The following is a 21,317-nucleotide window of genomic DNA, read 5'->3' as shown; positions in this document are numbered from 1 at the left end:
TGGTGGTGGCAATGAGCCACCACACATATTTTGCAACTGTCAAGCAACTGTTTAATAAACTTTGTAGACAGTTATACTTTACAGACATTTGTTTGCTTGCAATTGTTTTTACTTTGTTTCATTTTCTGTATTTTTTTGTATTATTAACTTTAAAAGGGAAGAAGAGATGATGATGATGATGATGATGATGTTGATGATGGAACAACTCTTTATAGCCACTGTAAACTGAATTTTTATGTCTGACTTCATTCTTTCATAATATAAATTTGGATGTCTTCAAGTGTGATTTTTTTTCCCGCCATTAACCACTCACATGTTCAGTTGATTGGGTGGTAAAGTAGGTTTGTAGATTATAATTTTGTTAAAGGTCAAATCATATGAATAGTGAAGTCATGTGAAATGGAGATTTGCAGGTATTACAGAAAGAATACATGATACAGCCTTGATGTCCTTATTGATATTCATCCTCAGTCTGAGTAAAAAAAACATAAATCCCATGCATGACCTAAATATTATCTGTATACATGAAATGTATGGTTAATTGAATTTACGGTATGTTGATAAATTCACAGCTGAAGACAGAAACTAATTAGTACATTCATGTGGTTTTTCTGGAACAGAAACTTCAAGTAGACGGACATGTGGTTTGCAAATGTGCTGTGAAATGCTGTACATGAGGTTGCACTTCAGCACAAAGTAAAAAAAGTCTCTAGCCTTGCTTGATGTATCTGTGTTCCTTAGTCTCTTTGGGCATTGTAAATTGGATTTTTTTAGACGATGGAGATGCAGCAAAGACATTCCAGGACACAGAATGTGTATGACATGCCAGAGGAACAAACAAAAACTGAGGAAGTATACCAGACTCTGCAACACCCACCAAAAGTGTCTACAAGAAATGCTCCAGGTAAGAATGGGGTGGAAAGTTGAATGCGCAGATAGGTGGACAAACTAAGGATACATGAATGGCAAAACTGTAGGCAAATGAATGCATAATGCTTTAATGTGACCTAGAAATAGACCAAAACATAATTTCTGATTATTTTTAAGGTAATGATTTATCATAAATAACTCTGTATACTATATTTATTTTTTTGTCAATATTTAAATCAGCTATTATTGTGTTTTTAATTTGCTTTTAAAATGTAGGGAAGAAGATAACAGTGCTACTTATCATCATGAACATTTTACTGATCACCATCCTTTTGGTTACGGTAATACACTGTGAGTTGTGTCCTCTTTATCTGGAAAATATGTTTATTGTCAAGATCATAAGCTGCATATTTACAGTCGAGAAAAACAAGACTTTTCCTCAGCATTCAACTTCCTAAATGAGGACACTAGCTAGTGGTATAAGTACAGAGGCTAAAGCACACAGCACAAGTTCTCACTGTATAATGTATTCTATAATAGAAATAACTGCTAATATAAATAGGAAGTGCACATAATACCACGTCTGTTGCTTTCATCAATGGCAAAAAAGTTTGTACTGTGTTCTTCCTTTTTTGCCACCCTTTTTGGTGCCTCATTCTGAGGCACTTCTTCATGTGCCTGTGGTTAATTTTTGTGTGGCTTTATCAACTTAGAAACATCCCCTTTCCACTTCCTAGTAAAGCCTCCAGCCTACAGCCCTATGTGTATTAAAATATAACTTGTACATACACTGAACATGGATTTCATGCTTCATTGTTAATAAAATTAAAATCTTACCCACTTTAGTTTCCAACATATATCCAGATACAGATTTTGGGAGCACTAAACAGATCAAACACATAATAGAGGTGCATTACACCCCTAAGGTTGCGATGAAAAAAAATGTAATTTGTTCTTTTGTAGACTACCACTTTAGACATAGTGCGTCAGAAGTGTTAAACAACCAGAAGACTAACCAAGGTAAATGTCCTGAGCACTAAACATATACATATACAGATACTGGCTTTGCATTACTTGTTCAGGTTGTAATAAAACATTTAACTTGTTCGTTTTTGAAGGCTGCCACCTTACACAAAGTGAGGCAGAAATTTTGAACAACCAGAAGTCTAATCAAGGTAAATTTCCAATTATATGAATTAACATAAGGTGACTTATGTTGTGGCTGATTGATAAAAAAAACTTCAATGTTGACCAAAAGTATGTGAACACCTGGCTGTCACACCCTTACATGAATAACAGACTTCCTCAAACTGTTGCCACAATAGCTAATAATTGCATCAAATGTCTTTATATGCTGAAGCGTTTCAATTTCTGTTCACTGGAACTAAGAGACCCAAACCTGTTCACTGCCCCTCTGCACAGGCGAGCTCTAGGAAGAGATGGTTTGCTACAGTTGGTGGCTTCTGCTGAGCCATCTTCACCACTGTGAATAGAAACAGTGCTCTTGCTACACTCACTGCCATGCTACAAAATTTAGTAAAAATCCATCCCAAAAGATTTGAGTTCTTTGGTAACAGAAAAAAGGGACTAAATGTGGTATGAAATGTTCAGAAAGTTCATATTGGTGTGATCAGGTGTCCACATATTTTTTGGAAATTTGGTCTAAATTATCAGAAATATAATGTGCATTGTTGTGATCGTCCAGAGATTTGGTATCTCCATGATGGTACGTTCTATTTGTTCTGGAGTGATCACGGTGACTGTCAAAGAGCTGAACAGTTTTGTGCCGACAGGACAGCCAATCTCGCAGTTGTAACCAAATCCAACATGGTACACACACACACACACACACACACACACAATTTTTTAAAAATTCCAATTTTTTAAAAATCATTAAGTGTAATGTGTGTTAACACTGCATAAATATGCTGATCAGTACAGTTTCTAACACAAAAAGCCACAACATCTGCTTTCTGGTTCCATCATACACTTGCACACAAGTTGCGTAGCTGTGAAAACATGTCTGATGGTTTAGTCATCTTTATTTAGTGCTTAACAACCTCAGATTAGTGGTGAAACAAAATGCCTTATAAATAGCAGCAGTGTTAGCTAAATAACTACTGGTTACATTCTTTTTTTACCTATACTATTTGTTTTATTGAAGCTGTACAAAGATGTTTAAAATTATCGTTCATAAGCTATCAGTTGTAATGCATAGAAAAATAAAAGTCAGTTGATCAGGTGCATTTTCTCAAGAGACAGAGACACTGTAGAGTTTAAGGAAATGTCCCACTTCTGTTTCTTTAGACTCAACTGTGTGTATGTGTGTGTGTGTGTGTGTGTGTGTGTGTGTGTGTGTGTGCGTGTGTAGGACTGGCTGCAATCACAGATCCATGGGAAGCACATGCTAGTGCAAATAAATGAGCCACAAAGATCTGGAGATGGTTTTCATTATGATATGGTATTTATTGGGATTATTTCTATACCGTATCACATGCTTTATATTTTCCACCATGATATCCACGCGGACATCTCACAACAATCTCACTTTTCAGTAACATTTATAACTAAACAGAACTGAGTAGACTGCTGTGTTGTAAATCAGTGAGATTGCTGCAAATGTAATGAATGAAACATAACTGAAGTTTCTCTCGTCACTTACGCCACTGCAGCTGTAAACAGTTGTTCCCTCACCAGTGTTACTTTTTTCGCTCACTTGATGTTTTCATACTAACATTGAAGACATAATACAGCTTGTCATGTTACTAAACAGACCAATGCATAAGTCTTTCCTGGGAATTTACAGTTACAGGTGCTAACACTCGTGACTCCAAAAATGCCAAAGAAAGACCTCTGTTTAAGTGAAGAGCAGCCATACAAGTCTTTGTAATCGAACTATAAATACAGATACAATAACAAGAATTAAACACGTACAAGTCCAAGAATTAAAATAAAAAAAAGATTTGTAACTGCACTACTGTCAGCACTGCTGTTATGGAAAATAAATCAGTATTTTCTGACCAAAAAGTATTCAACAGCACTTTGGTGTTAGAAAGAAAGAAAAAGCCTTTGACCACACAAGCTTGGCCAAGCTTATATGCCATTAAATGTCACTCTATCTTGAACATAATGTTGCATAATGTAATATTGGACAGTGTACATGATTGTAGGAATCTTTATTTATTCCAAATATGGTATACAAAAAATGGGAGCATTTATGCAGTCGCATGAATATAACTCGTTTGTTTGTGTTTCAGATAAACGATAAATGATGCAGCATCTTAATAACCATAAGCATACTTTGTTTCAGGTTGATTACGTGCCTGACTGCGAGCTGTTTGGCGCGACCTCTGACGTCAGTAAGCGGGTGGAGGGATGGGTGTGTGAAAAAGCAATGCAGTGGATGAGATTTTAAAGCTTTTCGAAGGTTTACAAATGGAACACAGGACACGTTATTTAGCATTGGGGGATGGTGGTGTCCCATTGCGTGGAAGTTTACTAGTGTGCACGGTTAGAAATCGTGGGAATTTAAAGATAGAATTAAAGGATTTTCAAATTTACAATACATGTTTTACCAGGAATGAACCAAAAGGAGTAACATTTAACAGTATCAGTAAAAAATGTCATTATGTTTTTATTTTCTATTAGAACTTGTCAGCCTTTTTAGTGGTGAAAGAATTTATCTTCCTTACATACTGTACTTCCGTCAGACACAAATAGCATCTATTAAAGGGTTAAATCTTCAGGTTTGTAAGGTTTTGTTTTGTTAGTTTTTTACATTTCTGTTGTATGTAAGTTGCAGTTAATAGATAACCACATTGTACCCATTGTAAATGCACCAACAAAAAGCTCCTTGAGCGTGAAGTGAAACCAGAAAAATAGCGAAATACCGTTAAGGCAAATAATAAAATGTCATTTAATAATAGAGTGAAAAAAAAAATGATTTCAGCAACTGGAGTCTAACAAACATTTATTGATACATGTTCCATATTTTTGATGCACAAAATGTAATTAAAATTTACAAAATAAAAGTCTTTGGTTGACAACACATACAAAGATTAGAATTTCATCATCACAAAAGACTCCCACTGATACACTGTTATACAGCATTACAGACAAGCACGGTGTAACTACTATTCACAATCATAAACAATAGGAAAAATCACCAATGGTTAATGATAATATGAGATGTATGATAATATGAGAATATAATATGATGAGTTAGGTTTAGAAACTGCCTTTGTAATTATGTCATTTCTATTAAATCCACAAAATCATTTGCACCAGTTTTGTATGTGGCTGGTTGCCAGGATTGTTAAATGCTCAAGAGTAGAACTTCTTCTCTCCAGCAAACAAGACAGAATTAATCATAGATTTACATTAATAAACTTATCACTGTCTTATAAAACAATGTGAATTTCTCTGTAATCATATACTACCACCACGTTTCCTCCACTTGTTTCTGAAGGCAATTTCTCCAGGCTCTTTATGAGCCTCTTTTCCCAACATGGATTTGTTTTCCTCTTCTTTAAGCTGTGTCAGTGTCTTTTTCAGTAACTCCAGCTCTTTGTCCTTCTCTTCCATCTGTCCTCTGAAATATTCCTCCATCTTTGATTTGGAGGTCAATATATTTCTCTGGATTTCAGGAAGGATACTTTTTATAAGGCTTCTCTCTGCCTCCATTCCAGCCTCTCCTTCATAGGCTTTCCTTATGTCCTCCACCTTTTGTCTGACTATCTCCTCCATCTCTCTCCTCTCCCACTCTATCTTTTCATTCAGGATCATAATTATATTCTCAATCTTTGTTCTCTTTTGCATTTCTCCTTCTATTTCTCCTTTCATTTTCTCTTTTTTCACTTCATCCATTTCTTCTTTGATTTTTCCTTCTATTTCAGCTATGTGATTGTTTAGCTGTGTGATATCTTTTTCATGTTCCTGGATCATTCCTTCGATCTTTTTCAGAGATTTCTGGAGCTCCTCCACTAGTTTCACTTCCATTTCCCGTTCTTCATCTGTTATCTTCTTTTCTTTAGCCAACAAAATCATTTTTTCAATCTCAGACTCTGTATCCAGGTATATCTCACTGCTGTGGAATTTCCCTTCATTTTGGCCCACCATCTTCTCTATCTTCTCCAGCAGTTCTGAGACCTGAGAACCATCTCCACTCTCCTTAACATTGAGACAGTGAAACCTGTTCCCACATTTCTCTACAAGTCTCTGGACCTCCTGGTCTCCTGATTGGATAAACTCCTCAATATTTGTTTTCTGAACTTCATCAGAAACAGTGAAAAGGAGGAAGGCAGTCTCCCAAGATTTCTCTCCAAAAATCTCCTCTATTTTCTCCAGCATCCCTCTCTCCTCTCCTATAGGCTGCTTTACAGGTATGACCAGGAGGAAGGCGTGGGGTCCTGGAGCAGACAAACGGAAACAGAGTTCCACATCCTCCCTCACCTTCTCCGCAGAGAATCCAGGAGAAAACCAGTCCGGTGTGTCTACCACAGACACCTTCCTCCCAGCCACCTCCCCGTGTGTGCTCTCACTCTGCTGAGTGGCTGTAGATGTTTCATCCAGGTTTACCTCCACTCTGCCCAGGATGGTGTTTCCTGCTGCACTCTTTCCAGACCCCGTCCTCCCGAGCAACACTAACCGCAATTCTGAAGAATTTGAACTTGATGATGCTCCACCCACTAATATAGAGCAAAAATGAGACACTTAATTTACTGTCAATCAACTTAGTTATATGATTTGGCAGGCTGGTGAATTATTACTGGTATACCATCGATTCAGTGATTATGAAAAAGTATCACCTAACATGTAGTCAGTCTACCAAAAATTCACATACATACTGTATATCATATATAGAAAGTAAACTCTTTTCATTTCTCATGCCAAGAACATTCTCCACATATCCTTATCATTTTATACTAATTATGTACAATGTATGCTTTTCATTTAAGAATGACCAAAAGCCACTCACTGAGCGAAGACTCCAGTTTTGACACAGAGCCTGATATGTCTGGATCTGCAGTAACTTCTAGTTCTTCTTTTGCTTTGTTTAGGTCGAGCATGGTGCTTTTCAGTCGCTGCTCAGTTTTTTCTAATGCGCTGTGCTTTTTTAGAAGTTCCTTCATGATGCTTTTTACATCTGTATTATATTCTGTAATTATTAACAGTGAAACATGATTAACTTATTGAATACAGAATACACAATAGTTCGATAATCTTGATAGAAATGTTAAGAGATTGTTGTTGTTGTTTTAAACTTACCAGTCAGCAATGAAGACTCTTCCATTTTCATTTTCTCCTCTTCTGTCCATTTTTTTCCCCACTACAGATGTGAGCAAAGTAAAGTAAACAAAGTCCTACCATGCATTATATAAACATTTGTGAACTAGCATTATTGTTGATCTATAAAACATTAAAACTATAAGCTATATTATACTTACTAATACTTACAGGGGTGAGACTGCTAAATTTAGAATTTTTATATAAAAATAAGCATTTTAAAAGACTTAATTGACAAATATTATTATTAGGAATAATTATACTTTATACCACTTGTCATTTTATATAATATTTCAAATGCTTTTTAGCTTTAAATATAAATTTGTTTCTACCTGCTGGACGTTAACATAGGGAATGACACCACACTAGAGGGGAAAAAAAAAAATTAGATACAGAAAATATACTAGTAAGAGGTGATTGATAGAAATATTATATTGAATGAAAATAATTACAAGCAGTACAAGAACTGATCATTGAATTCAAGATAAATATACAAAATATAAAATTACCTGAAAGATTCTGCTTAAGCTTTGAAGAGGATCTGCATGAGATAATGAACAGAATCTAGGTTAAGTCTTCGGTCTGCTTCTTTGTACTTATAATTGACGGAAAGTCCTATTTTGTTGAACCCAAGGCAAAGCTTTCAATAGATGGGGGAAAAAACAACCCTTGAGGGGTGAATTCTCAATATTGCTCCATTTATAGGCTTAAATAATTAGGCATAACATCAGGATCTAGCATTTTTGTTCCCTTTTCTTCATCTTTGCATTCCCTAATGAGACATTTTTTACCTAGAGACAACTCTTTCACATGGTGTTGTCCTGCCAAAGACTATGAAAGGGAGAGGATCTGTATATTATTTATGTCATTCACTTTATTATCTCCTGTAAAATGTAGTGTGTATAGGTTCCTATGGTAAGGAGTAAGCCATATCATAGTATTTAAATTACGTAATTAACTATAACTACATTATCCACAAGACATGGCTAAAGATTTGTTTAGCATCTGTGTGCTCTCTCCTAGGCCTAGCTTGTAATTTAGTGATTTCTTTTTTTTTTCATTTAATTTAATTACTCTGGTAGTTCTAGTATAGGGTTTCAGTCAAGTTGAAGCAGTTATGTTTAATTTCGTATTATCAATTTGCTAATCAGACCACATGAGGTAGATAAAATGAAAAATCGAATCTACCTTTCTGTATTAATAATATCTAGTGTCTGGTAATATAAGATGCTACTGCTTAAATAATTTATATAAATAATTGGATAAGCCAGTAGAGGATCTGCTACAAAAGCTGTGCTGGTTCATTTTTAGAGTGGCTAAATTACTAGTTTCTTTTGTTAGTTTAAACCAAAGTAAGTAAATCGTTTGTTTCATTTCACTGAATTATTGCCCTACAGCAGTATTAGATTTTTACAAGTACAGACAGTCTGGCAGTTAAAGACCGTTGCAGTACACTCTACAGAACAATACGGTGGCCGAGAAGTGCAAAACAAAATAACAAATCAGATAACAAAATAGCAAATCCAGAAACACAATGACAATTTAGAGGAACTAGAAAAGGTAGGTATAGTTTGAAAATAGAATTCTTACCACTGATTGGACGAGACATCTGTCACTCAAGACATACAGGAAGTCCAATAGGCAGCGGCAGTAGAAAGTTGATTCGTGTGTGTATAAATGCAGCTCTGCTCTTACAGCATTCCTTACTTGTTTAATCTGGAATAGTTTGGTCTTCGAAACATTCCTGCATTCTTTAGGTGTGTTTTTAGAGATCGAAAACTAATATTTATGCCATGATAGGCTATCAGTAAATCTAGCTATGGGGGTCACAGTACAGTGACTTCTGTGCCAATCCAGGCCCAGATAAATAGAGAGGGTTGTGTCAGGAAGGCATAAAACATTGCCAAATTTAACCATGTGAATCGTCAGTATTCTAAATTTCATACCTGATCAGTCAAGGCCCGGGTTAACAACGAGCTGAGAATAGGAACTCTGAATGTTGGTACTATGACAGGGAAAGGTAGAGAGCTGGCTGATATGATGGAGAGAAGGAAGGTGGATATACTGTGTGTACAGAAGTCCAGGTGGAAGGGTAGTAAGGCTCTAAGTATAGGAGCAGGATTCAAGCTGTTTTATTATGGGGTGGAAAGTAAGAGAAATGGGGTAGGTGTGGTCCTGAAGGAGGACTTTGCGAGGAGTGTTCTGGAGGTGAAGAGAGTGTCAGACAGGGTGATGAGTGAAATTAGGGACTGAAGGGGTGATGTTGAATGTTGATAGTGGTTATGCCCCACAGGTAGATCATGAGTTAGAGGAGAAAGAGAGATTCTGGAGTGAATTGGATGAGGTGGTAGACACTATTCCCACGGGGGAGAAAGTGGTGATAGGAGCAGATTTTAATGGACATGTTGGTGAGGGGATGAGGAGATGATGGGCAAGTTTGGAGTTAAGGAAAGGAACCTTGAAGGACAGATGGTAGTGGACTTTGCTAAAAGGATGGACATGGCTGTGGTTAACACTTATTTTCAGAAGAGGGAGGAGCATAGAGTGACTTACAAGAGTGGAGGTAGGAGCACACAGGTAGACTACATCCTATGTAGAAGAAGCAAGCTGAAAGAGATTAGTGACTGCAAAGTGGTAGTGGGAGAGAGTGTAGCCAGACAGCATAGGATGGTGGTGTGTAGGATGACTTTGATGGTCTGTAAGAAGAAGACGTCAAATATAGAGAAGAAAACCAAGTGGGGGAAGCTGAGAAAGGAGGAATGTTGTGAGGAATTTAGACAGAAGTTGAGGAAAGCTCTGGGTGGTCAGGTTGTGCTGCCAGATCACTGGGAAACTACAGCAGAAGTGATCAGGGAGACAGGAAGAAAGGTGCTGGGTGTGTCATCTGGAAGGAGGAAAGAAGATAAGGAGATGGTGGAATGAGGAAGTTCAGGATAGTATTCAGAGGAAGAGGTTAGCCAAGAAGAAGTGGGATATGGACAGGACTGAAGAGAATAGACAGGAATACAAGGAGTTACAGCGCAGAGTGAAGAGGGAGCTGTCTAAGGCCAAGCAGAAGGCATATGACGAGTTGTACACTAGGTTAGACACTAGAGAAGGAGAGAAGGACTTGTACAGGTTAGCTAGGTAGAGGGATCAAGATGGAAAGGATGTGGAGCAAGTTAGGCTTTTTTCCATTTCATTGTCTGTACCGCTTATCTGATCTATCCTCGGGTTACAGGGAGCCTGTGCCTATCTCAGGCATCATCGGGCATCAAGGCAGGATACACCCTGGGCGGAGCGGCAACCCATCGCAGGGCACACACACACACTCTCATTCACTCACGCAATCACTCACTACGGGCAATTTAGAGATCAATCAGCCTATAAGCATGTCTTTGGACTGTGGAAGTAACCCCCCAAGCACGGGGAAACTCCACACACACAGTGAGCGGGAGCGAGACTCGAACCCATAAAGATGGAAAGGTGCTCACAAGTGAGGAGAGTGTATAGAGGAGATGGAAGGAGTACTTTGAAGAGCTGATGAATGAGGAAAATGACAGGGAAAGAAGAGTAGAAGGGGTGAACTCTGTGGAACAGAAAGTAGATAAGATTAGTAAGGATGAAGTCAGTTTGTTTAATAGAGTTTTAGAGAGTGAGAAGATGCCTGAGGAATGGAGAAGAAGTGTATTAGTGTCGATCTTTAAGAAAAAGGGTGATGTGGAGAGTTGCAGCAACTATAGCGGGATAAAGTGGATGAGTTGCCATACACTGATTCTATGGGAAAGAGTAGTGGAATCTAGGTTAAGGAAGGTAGTGGAAATTTGTGAGCAGCAGTATGGCTTCATGCCAAGAAAGAGCACAACATATGCAATTTTTGCTCTGAGAATTTTGATGGAGAAGTATAGGGATGGTCAGAGAGAGTTGCACTGTGTGTTTGTAGACTTGTGCTGGAGGTCAGACAGAGGAGTTCAAAGTGGAGGTGGGACTGCATCAGGGATCGGCTCTGAGCGCCTTCCTGTTTGCTATGGTGATGGACTAGTTGTCAGATGAGGCCAGACAGGAGATTCCTTGGGAAATGATGTTTGCAGATGACATTGTGATCTATAATGAGAGCAGGGAGCAGGTGGAGGAAAACCTGGAGAGGTTGAGAAGAGGAATGAAATTCAGTCGTAGTAAGACTGAGTACATGTGGGTGAATGAAAGGGAGGGAAGTGGAACAGTAAGATTACAGGGTGAAGAGGTGAAGAAGGTACAGGAGTTTAAGTACTTGGGGTCAACAGTCCAGGGTGTACAAGACAGTGGTGAGACCGGCCATGCTGTATGGTTTACTGTAGTGTCACTGAGGAAGAGACAGGAGTCAGAGCTGGAGGTAGCAGAGCTGAAGATGTTGAGGTTCCCTTTGGGAGTGACACGGTTGGACAGGATTAGGAACGACTACATCAGAGGGACAGTTCATGTTAGACATTTGGGGGAAAAAGTTAGAGAGGCCAGATTAAGATGGTTTGGACATGTTCAGAGGAGGGAGAGTGAGTATATTGGTAGGAGAATGTTGGACATGGAGCTTCCAGGCAGGAGGCATAGAGGAAGGCCAAAGAGGAGGTATATGGATGTAATAAATGAGGATATGAAGCTAGTGGGTGTAAGTGTTGAGGATGCAAAAGATAGGGATAGGTAGAGAGAAATGATTCGCTGTGGCGACCCCTGAAGGGAGGAGCCGAAAGAAAAAGAAGAAGATATGCTATCAGTATATCCAAAATCATGGCATCAGCGTCCTTCCTCAAAGTAGTATTGAATGAATTCCATTTTCTTATAAATATAAACATATATATTTGTTATTTTGTTTAAAAGATTTAAAGTTGCACTTTTGGAAAAAAAAAATGGTTTAAAGTGAACGCAGAACTCCACATATGTACAAGAAATAATGTTAGATACACAATTTCCTAATTCCTGTATATCTTGAGTGACAGATCAGCGGTAAGAATTCTATTTGCAAACTATGCCTACCTTTTTCATTTTGTCTGAATTGTCCTTGTGTTTTTGGATTTGTTAATTTTGTTTTGGATTTGTTATTTTGTTTTGGATTTGTTATTTTGTTTTCGGGCTTGTCATTTTGTTTTGCACTTCTTGGCCACCGTAGAAGAACACTGACATCTAGTGGAAAAACTTTGATTAAACCAACACCGAATTGCACACCATGGGTTTGTGTTGAACCTGTTGCAAAATGAGTCATAAACGGTAAATGATTCTGGCTCGGGGTGTTTTGTATGGCAGAGCAGTTCCATCGCTACAATCTACTGAAAGTCATCTGTCTAATTACATCTGTTTCCAAGGTCACACAAGTACTTAACATGTACAGTTAAATGCTGCTAAATATTTTCCCATAAAAAAAGCACACTTCACTGCTTTTTTGTACTCAGTCTGTCTCTAATTCAAATAACTCATGTACTCCTGCCAAAGTTAAGCACTAAACATGTTTGAAAGGCAGTTGTGAACTATCTAACCAATGACTGGAGCAAAAAAAACAAAAAAAAAACAGGAAGTTCTTGCACACAAATTGTATTGCAGCAGAGGAAAGGTGCAGCAGGAAGACTTTATCATTTCATATATCAACCAGCAGCACAGACCACACATAACAGTAGAACATAATATAGGTTAGCACCTTTCTCTAGGATGAAAGACTAATGTTACAGAAATGGACAGATATAACAAAGGTACTTGTGAAATTGTGCATATAACTTGTGAAAATTATCAAGGTTTTTTTATTTAGCATGTTTAAAAGAAGTCTCAGTTTTAGAGCTTTTTAGCATTCAGAGGTAAAACTGTACGTTTTCCAAAACACAGTGAAGGAGAGTGAAAAAAAGGAGGCTGTTCTCTCTAACTAATGTCCCTTAATTTAGATCCAGTTCATAAATGAGTTTACCTTAACGGAAAATGTAGATTTGGGATACTTACGCCACCACAGTCTTACTGTAAGCTTCCCCACTCTTTCTCCGTCAGTCACCTGACACAGGTAATGTCCTATATCTGATTCACGGCTCTCACTCAGCTGCAAGGAGATGTTTCCTTTGTCCAGCTCCTGAGTGAACAGACTCACTCTGCCCTTGTAGCCTCTCCCTTCTGTCACCTTTCTGTTCTTATAGAGACAAACACAGTCTGTCCCCTTAAACCATCGGATCTCCATGTCAACAGCACTGATTTCAGGAGACAGACTACTCGAGAACGTGACTGCTGAGCCAAGCTGAACCCGTTTATCTTGGTGGGAAAGGAGTTTAAACTGGGCTGTGTGAAAAAGACAAAAGTAACACACACACACACACACACACACACACACACACACAGATATAAAATCCCCTATTTTAATACAATAACAATACATGCATGATACAATTACATGATTGCATTCAATTTTTATTGTAGATTCATTGCCTTACACACTGTTTCATTATCATTATCTTTAGCAAATCAAATGTACTGATTTACAAAAACGACTGCTTCTAGCTGAAGAAAAGAAAAGTTTTGTTCTTTTATTTTTATTTCCTTTATTCATTCATCTTCAGGAACTGCTTTATCCTGGTCAGGGTTGTTGTGGATCCAGAGTCTGTCTTGGGAATATTGGCAACAAAGCAGGAGAATTCATCATGGATAGCACACCCGATCACAAATTTACAAATTTCTTTGCACATTTTAGCATAGCCAGCCCACCTACCTACCTGCATGTTTTTAGACAATTGGAGGAAACCCAAGGGACCACACTCAAACATAGAGAGTATGTAAAACAAAACTCACCACATACCACAATGCAAGCTAAGCATCAAACTGTGAACCTTGACTGTTGCACCAAATGCCACAGTTTCATTAATTTATCTCTCTAAAATGGTGGAAAAATGTTGGATCCAGACTTCTACTCTGAAGTAATTTTCTTGTAGATAATACTTAAATTAGCTAAAAATCGATATATAACTGATGCATATTTGAAGTCTTTCCTTGCTGCTTTGCTAAAAAATCTTCAGCCTGCTATGGGCCAGCGAGACCTGCACTGCAGTGACCGTGCCGTTCTAATCATTTCAGTTCCCTAATACAGTTAAAAACTATATTGTCTATTTTGCCATATACAATATGTTGTCAACTCAAAGGTATAATTTCTCAACAAATATCAGTTCAGGCATAACAGGAAGTACACAGGAAATAATGTTTGAAATGTCGATATCCATTTCCATAAAAATATAAAAATATTTAACTTACAGTTGGATGCTGCAGCCATCTCTGATTTCAATTCTTTAAAATCCGTTAGAGAAATAGAGAGAATAGTATGATATAATGAGTCTGTTTTATATGTTAAAGTGATTTTTAATCACTTAACGTTCCCCCTGAATCGTTGCTGTTCTCACAGACACCTGCTGCTTTAGTGTGTCAGTTGCACAATTTTCGGTTTTCAAACAGGAAGTTAAGATACTTTTACTTTCGTCCACTGATTTATGAACGTGCATTTGAGAAAAAATTCCACTTTACAATATTTTTTGTCATTTCACTGCTTGTGTTTACACTGTTTACATTATTCCTGTAACCTCACAAATAGTCTTACCTACAATATGTGTTACCTTAAAATATCAGTAATCAGGGTCCAAATTATTGAAATGTACTGGATCATGAATAAATGTCATCCTGAGATAATCATAACAGTAACTCTTAACTCTTCTGTACATCGACTGTGCCATTTAATGCCATGCCATTATTTTATTATCGTGATTTTTATTCAGTATGAAGAAAATTAATTTAATCTTAATCACTAAGCAACATATTAGGTTACGCCTAATAGGCTTATTGCACTTAAATTAATAATATGATGAGTAAATTATATAGTGTATTTAGGATTGAACCAGGATATGGAAGCAGGGGAATTGTTGCCATGTTGTACACCAACATTCAGTTGTTTTGGTGCCTACGTGTCGCCCAAATCATATGTGACATTTGTACAGCCTACAAGGTCAAAGTCTCTTAACCAGTCAGCTTTCAAGTTAATTCAGCTTTATTTTTATAGCAAGAATATTTAACAGATGGCAATTGATTTAGATAGAAAAACAATGAAATTCAGATATTAAATAGATTAGATAAAGAATTTGTGTGGGGGGGGCATAAATGGATGATCAAAAGACCTCAGGATCTCAAATGCCGAGGAGAATAATGTTTAGCTGCTGGATCTAAAATGCTGTGGTGATCTTCAGTCTTATCCTGGTTCAAATGCAGAAAGTTGTATGACAGCCAAAATGCAATGTCTTATTCATGACCTGGTATCAGTGGAGTCCATAAAATGCATATAAACTAATAAAGCAGATTTAACTAAAGCATATTTACTGTGAAACTGTTTGAAAAACAGGAACAAGTGTGATATGTTTGCAATAATGTAAGAACTGTAAATTAGTAAAAAAATAAATAAATAATAAAAAAAAAAGTACTAAACAGATTTTTCAAAAGATTAACCAATGTCAGTGCCTAGAAAAAAAATCAGTAAATTTTCTGTCACACAATTTTTTGTAGCATGATAAACTGCAGGGGTTTTTTTTTTTTTTTTTTTTTTTTAAATGCATCACTGAGAAGTGAGAGAACAAAAAGCAGCTGTGGAAACAGCTGGTAATAATTTTTAGAATGTAATTGATAACTTGTTAGACATAAATATAATATATATATATATATATATATATATATATTTTTTGAAGAGAAAAGACAAATCAATCAAAAAGATGCTTTTATGGAAAAATAATAAGCTTCGCCCTTTAACAGGAGGCTGCATCACACCAGCTCATCATTGAGTGTGTTACTCTTGTACTGAACTTCACCTTGATTCTCTCCATGGTTTCTGCAAGGAAAAAGAATATGTTACTACAGTTAATACTGTACATATATGAAACATGAATATCTATTATTGCACATAATATATATTAAAATTCAATATAAACACATCTGCAAACACACAGCAAAAGGCACACCAGATTGAGAACATATTACTGATCTTACTGTTTTGAGCCATTGAACAACTTTGCACATAGCCGCTTTATTCTTCTCGCATTTATGTAATCCATAATCCTCGCTGAACAGACAGTCAACTGCGATAATCTTCTGTCTGGATACAGCTCTTCTGCTCTCTGGTACAACACACTCTGGATCATTTGTACAATGGAGAACAACTAGAATAGCAGGTTTGGTGTCTGTGAAGTCAAAGAAATGAATTTGAGCTCTGAAGCCTGAGAATATGCCGTCACGGTCCAAAGTTCTTTTAATTTGTAATTAACTTGTAATCTTCAAGAGAACTTAAATGACAAGGTACGTACATGATCACGGTTAGGGCAGGGTTTAGGTTAGTGATTGCAGCTTTTATGGCACCATAAACCCTGAATATTTTTTAAAATTGCTATACATTTTTACATATAATATGATATACAGGAATTTACTTGCACTTCTGATTTACCTGTATTTTTGTGGTCGGAATTACCTGATTTTTTGTTTAGTTGACACAGTGCTGCTTCAATATCTGTTCCAGCTCGGGAAACCACAGGACAGAAAACCATAATGAATTTGAACTCCTTTTCTTTATCCACATGTATTAGAGTGGCTTTCTGTCTATGGAGAAGTTTCAAAAACTCCTCATGTGTATCTTGAGTGTTGCCAGTCTTGATGGTGATATATTTCCTACACAAAATGAGTTAATCGTTACAGCCTTTGGAAATTGTTCAAAAGCGGCATTATATTATATAGATCTGATCTGATCTGACAACATAAATATTCATATAAAGAGAAAAACATATCGTCAAACTAACAAACACAATGGTCAGTGTGCTATAGACCAGGGGTGTCCAATCTTATTCACAAAGGGCCAGTGTGTGTGCAGGTTTTCCTATTTATCAAGCAGAAGCCAAACCTGATTCCACTTGTTTAATCAGTTGATCTTGGCCTTCGTTAGACTCGGGTGTGGCTTGCTGCTTGGAGTGAAAACCTGCACCCACACTGGCCCTTTCTGAATAAGATTGGACACCCCTGATATAGACCATTCAAAGCACTTTACCTTTTTTTAAAAAATCTGAACTTTTTATGTTCCTTGGCTTTTCTGGGCTCTTGCTGATCAGCTTTTGTCGTCTCTGCTTGTTTATTGTCACTTCTATCTTGACTACCTTTTCCTCCACTTTGGACATTTTCTTCATCATTTTCTCCTTCCTTAACATTGTTTATGGTTACTTTGCTGCTCTGATCCCTTGGTTCTATGGCTTTCTCATCGACCTGGCTTTTCTCCTTTTCACACACTGCTGTGGCCTCATCTGCTTGTATATTGTTTTCTTCTGGTTTATTGTTCTTTTCACCTTGATTTTCATTCTTCTGTACCTGTTCTATGTTCACCACTGTGTCTTCTAAATTATCGATTGTTACTTCACTTTTTTTTCCTCCACGTTCTCCAGTATATTGCTCTTTCTCTTGGCCTTTCTCCCTTTGTTTCCCCTCCATGTCTTCATCATGCTCTTCTCTTTTTTCATTCTGTGGGCATGGCTCCTTACAAGACTGTTCTTCACTTTTACTGTGACCTTGCTTTTCCTCCTCCTGACTTTTCTCCTTTTCAGACTGTGCCATCATCCCATCCACTGCTGTATTTTGTTCTTCCGGCTTGTCATTCTTCTCACCTTGACATTCATTGTGTACTGGATTTGTGTTATCGTCCTCGTTTTTTACACCATTTTCTGTTAGTCCGCTTTTCTTTTCTTCTTGCCCATTGTTTTTCTCCAACTGTTTCTGCACAGTGTCTTCATTTTGCTCTGTATTTTCCTTTTTTTGATTTGTCAGGCCTTGGTCCTTACAACACTCTTTGTGTTCCCCTTCACCTTGAGCTTGGTTTCCTACTTGTTGAACATCCTGGTTATATTTCTGAGATTCTTCTGTTAATTGGGATATAATTTGCCATTATTATTACAAATAAATAAACAGAAGAGGTCAGTGCTCATAAGCTTGCAATTTCTTATTTAAGTCATTTCTTTTCAATGAGTACTTACTAGACACACAAGTCAAGATAGGCAAAAATCCAACAAAATTACGGTCACTTGCTAAACATGGCTATGATCAATTTGAGTAAAGCTGCTATATAAAGGGGATTATAGTACAGTGAGGTCTAAAATCACATGGAGCTTCTAAATGAATCATTAAATAAAACTGAGAGCTGGTGGTATGGAACTTTTAGGTCATTAATATTACCATTTGTGTTTGTGTCAGATTCCTTTTCTTCCTTCGGTCGTGTGACATTGCAAGAGGCAGCTTTATTCTGTGTAACTTCAGCACAAGATTGTGTTGCGTTTGGTTTGCCTTCAGCCATCTTTCTCCAGCTGAATTAGAATAAATTTTTATCATTAGCATAACTTCTTTGCAGATGATGTTTTATTTAATTCCTATATGAACAGTATAGGAGAATTATATAAGAGAACTATAATGTGCAGGACACACACACACAAAACAAATTGTCCTGTTTGCACGCATGTCACTTTACATTACTTTTACACTTTATATTGATCCTGTTTACATGTTAACTTTAATATTTGCACTCACTGTCTACACTGTTCTTTTGCACAGAGTCGGTCTACATGTTGTTTGTCTGCACTGTCCTGTCTTATTATCCTGTGCACTTCTGTTGTATGTCTAGTTTTTTCTTGCACCTTAAGTATAGTTTAGATTTATCTCTATGTTATAGCTCAATGTTTGTACTTTATCTTTGTTCTGTGTAGCACCTCTGGTCTAGGAGGAACGTTGTTTCACTTCACTGTGTACTGCATCAGCTATATATGGTTGAAGTGACATTAAAGCTTCTTTGACTTTGACTTGACTTTATAAACGTCATAAAAGTGACTATGGTTGAGGCTTACAAAAAAGTTGCTGGGTTTAAACAGTTTTGCTCATATCACTGAAAATATTGCTAGTCTTTAGACGTGTTTTTTAATAATAAAAAAGCAGTTACTTACCAGTTGTTTTTCAGTTACTTTCGCCTTGAACAGAGAACGAACTGTTCAAACTTTTGTCCTGTTTTGCATTTCACCACAAGCTACTTTCATTTTCTCTTTCTTACACCCCTTATCTGAGAAGCAGGAAAAACAAGCGCCAACAGCCTGCTTTAAAAAAAAAAATAAAAAATAGCATTCAGTCTCATCTTACATTAATGGCCGAAGTCTAATTCTTGATGTTTTATTAATAAACACATTCTTAAATATTAAAATGTATCAATTTGATTTAACAGTTGAATTTTTAACTGTAATGAAAATAGATTAGCTGTAAATGGCAAAGAAACAGCTTCACAAACCTGCACAACTGGCATCATAAAGTGTGTGTGTGTGTGTGTGTGTGTCCAAAAACAAAATAACAAATCTAAAAACAAATGACAATTAAGACAAACCAGAAAAGGTTATTATAGTTCGTGAATGGAATTCTTACCGCTGATTGGACAGGACATCTGTCACTCAAGATATACAGGAAGTCCAGCTGTAGACAGTTGACTCGTGTGTGGATGAACTAATCTGGAATCGTTTTGTTTTCGAAACATTCCTGCATTCTTGAGTTGTGTTTTTAGTGATAGCAAAATAATCTTTACACCAGCATCATGACATATAAATGTCCCCCGGAGTGTAGAGGAATTAATGAAATGTTTATAGTTTTAGCTGATCACTGTTGCCGTTTACTGTACACGATTTTGACTGACATCTCTCTCCGCGCGCACGCACATAAACAAACACACACACTATAGCTAGAATATGCTGTAGATTCTAGAACTGCTCTCGCGATACTTTAATGTCATACACAGCGCCGCTTTCACACCATGTGACTAAAATACCTTACAGCCCTTAAGCGGGACAGCAATAAAAAAAAACTGGCAGAAAACACAACACTCTTATTATTCCTAACTTCTAATATTTAATGTTAACACAGTTGATAAAACAAATGTATGTTGTGTCAAAAAGGAGGCCCACTGTCTCTGATTCTGAAAACCCCTGACATAAGGACCCTTTAGAATATTATTCCATACCCAAAAGCCTTAAATTAAATAAGCCTAAAGATAGACCTAAATAAAATATAAACTGTTAAAGCATTAAGACATTACAGTCTGAACATCACGACTTTCTATTATTTAATTAATGCAGTATTTAAGTTAAAATACAGACATGACTTAGGTGAACAATGGACCAGAACAGACTCCATCATTCGGCTGTTCTGTCTATTGATAAAGGAATTCTCAGCACTAGAAATACTAGTATGGCGATTGACCGTTTTGCTCAAGTCAAGTCTCTGAGATACTCTCTGATGATTCCACCCTCAAAGAAATAGGATAGAAAAGTCACCAAGAGCATGAAGTAGACAAGATACAAGCAGTGAGATAGGTGAGAGATGAGAGAACAAGAAGAGAAGAGAAGAGAAGAGAAGAGAAGAGAAGAGAAGAGAAGAGAAGAGAAGAGAAGAGAAGAGAAGAGAAGAGAAGAGAAGAGAAGCTGGAAAAAATTTTTAAAAAAATAAACAAAGAATAATTCATACAGTAGTGGCAGCATGAATCAGGAATGAAATAAGAGGTGCAATAAATATGAAGTGAAATATAGATTACTGTAAAATAATAATAATAATAAAGGATCTACACGGCACTACTTCACACACAAGCTGTAAAAGAGATAATATTGCATGGTATACCTGTGTGAGAAAATATAATGAATTTAATGAACTCCTTTTTTAGTAGCAAGATTCTGAAATGATGGGAGGAGTCAGAAAAAAAGATTAAATGCAATTTTCTAAAGTTGCATACTGTTTGTGTTAATTTGTGTTTATTATTAAACAATATTACATAAAAATGTCCTTACAAAACGTGTTATTCTTGCTTACCCCCTCTCCCTAATTAGCCCCTGATGTTTTCAAATCCTAGATACGCCCCTGAGTTGCACTATCGAAAAAGTGGTTCAAAGTGAACGCAGAACTCCACACATGCACAAGAAATAAAGTTCGATTTCCTACTTCTTGTATGTCTTGAGTGACAGACGTCTCGTCCACTCAGTGGTAAGAATTCCATTCGCAAACTATACCTACCTTTACCAGTTTGTCTGAATTGTTGCTATGTTTTCTGATTGTTATTTTCTTTTGCAGTACTCGGCCATCGTAGTTATATGAGGAAAAAAAAATAC

The 21,317-nt window shown here is 36.9% G+C and overlaps 2 protein-coding genes across 3 annotated transcripts; one reads left to right on the top strand and one right to left on the bottom strand.

Annotated features, from left to right (window-relative positions):
- The first annotated feature begins 280 nt into the window (after positions 1–280).
- On the top strand, positions 281–4,824 carry LOC131348305 (uncharacterized). 2 transcript variants are annotated; one of them, XM_058383127.1, is made up of 7 exons: positions 328–904; positions 1,147–1,221; positions 1,834–1,890; positions 1,989–2,045; positions 2,576–2,700; positions 3,242–3,331; positions 4,181–4,824. In XM_058383127.1, the coding sequence occupies exons 1-7, from the start codon at positions 778–780 to the stop codon at positions 4,283–4,285; spliced, it is 636 nt and encodes a 211-aa protein (XP_058239110.1). In that variant the 5' UTR covers positions 328–777; the 3' UTR covers positions 4,286–4,824. The 2 variants fall into 2 exon arrangements, with proteins under 2 accessions (XP_058239111.1, XP_058239110.1); XM_058383128.1 differs by lacking the exon at positions 1,147–1,221 and having other exon boundaries at positions 281–904.
- LOC131348264 (rho-associated protein kinase 2-like) lies at positions 4,824–19,569 on the bottom strand. The gene is made up of 13 exons (XM_058383060.1): positions 19,460–19,569; positions 19,125–19,271; positions 18,367–18,494; positions 17,195–18,053; positions 16,625–16,821; positions 16,150–16,340; positions 14,380–15,991; positions 13,090–13,416; positions 7,665–7,696; positions 7,488–7,520; positions 7,138–7,198; positions 6,848–7,027; positions 4,824–6,557 (listed from the first exon to the last, which is right to left on the bottom strand). Exons 7-13 carry the CDS (start codon positions 14,396–14,398, stop codon positions 5,299–5,301), a joined length of 1,911 nt encoding a protein of 636 aa, XP_058239043.1. The 5' UTR covers positions 14,399–15,991; positions 16,150–16,340; positions 16,625–16,821; positions 17,195–18,053; positions 18,367–18,494; positions 19,125–19,271; positions 19,460–19,569; the 3' UTR covers positions 4,824–5,298.
- Between the last annotated feature and the right edge of the window lie 1,748 nt (positions 19,570–21,317).

Source organism: Hemibagrus wyckioides, linkage group LG28 (assembly GCF_019097595.1).
Source record: "Hemibagrus wyckioides isolate EC202008001 linkage group LG28, SWU_Hwy_1.0, whole genome shotgun sequence".
Classification (NCBI taxonomy): Eukaryota; Metazoa; Chordata; class Actinopteri; order Siluriformes; family Bagridae; genus Hemibagrus; species Hemibagrus wyckioides.
Note: the sequence above shows the minus strand (reverse complement) of the source record. Positions and strands in the feature narration are given on the sequence as shown.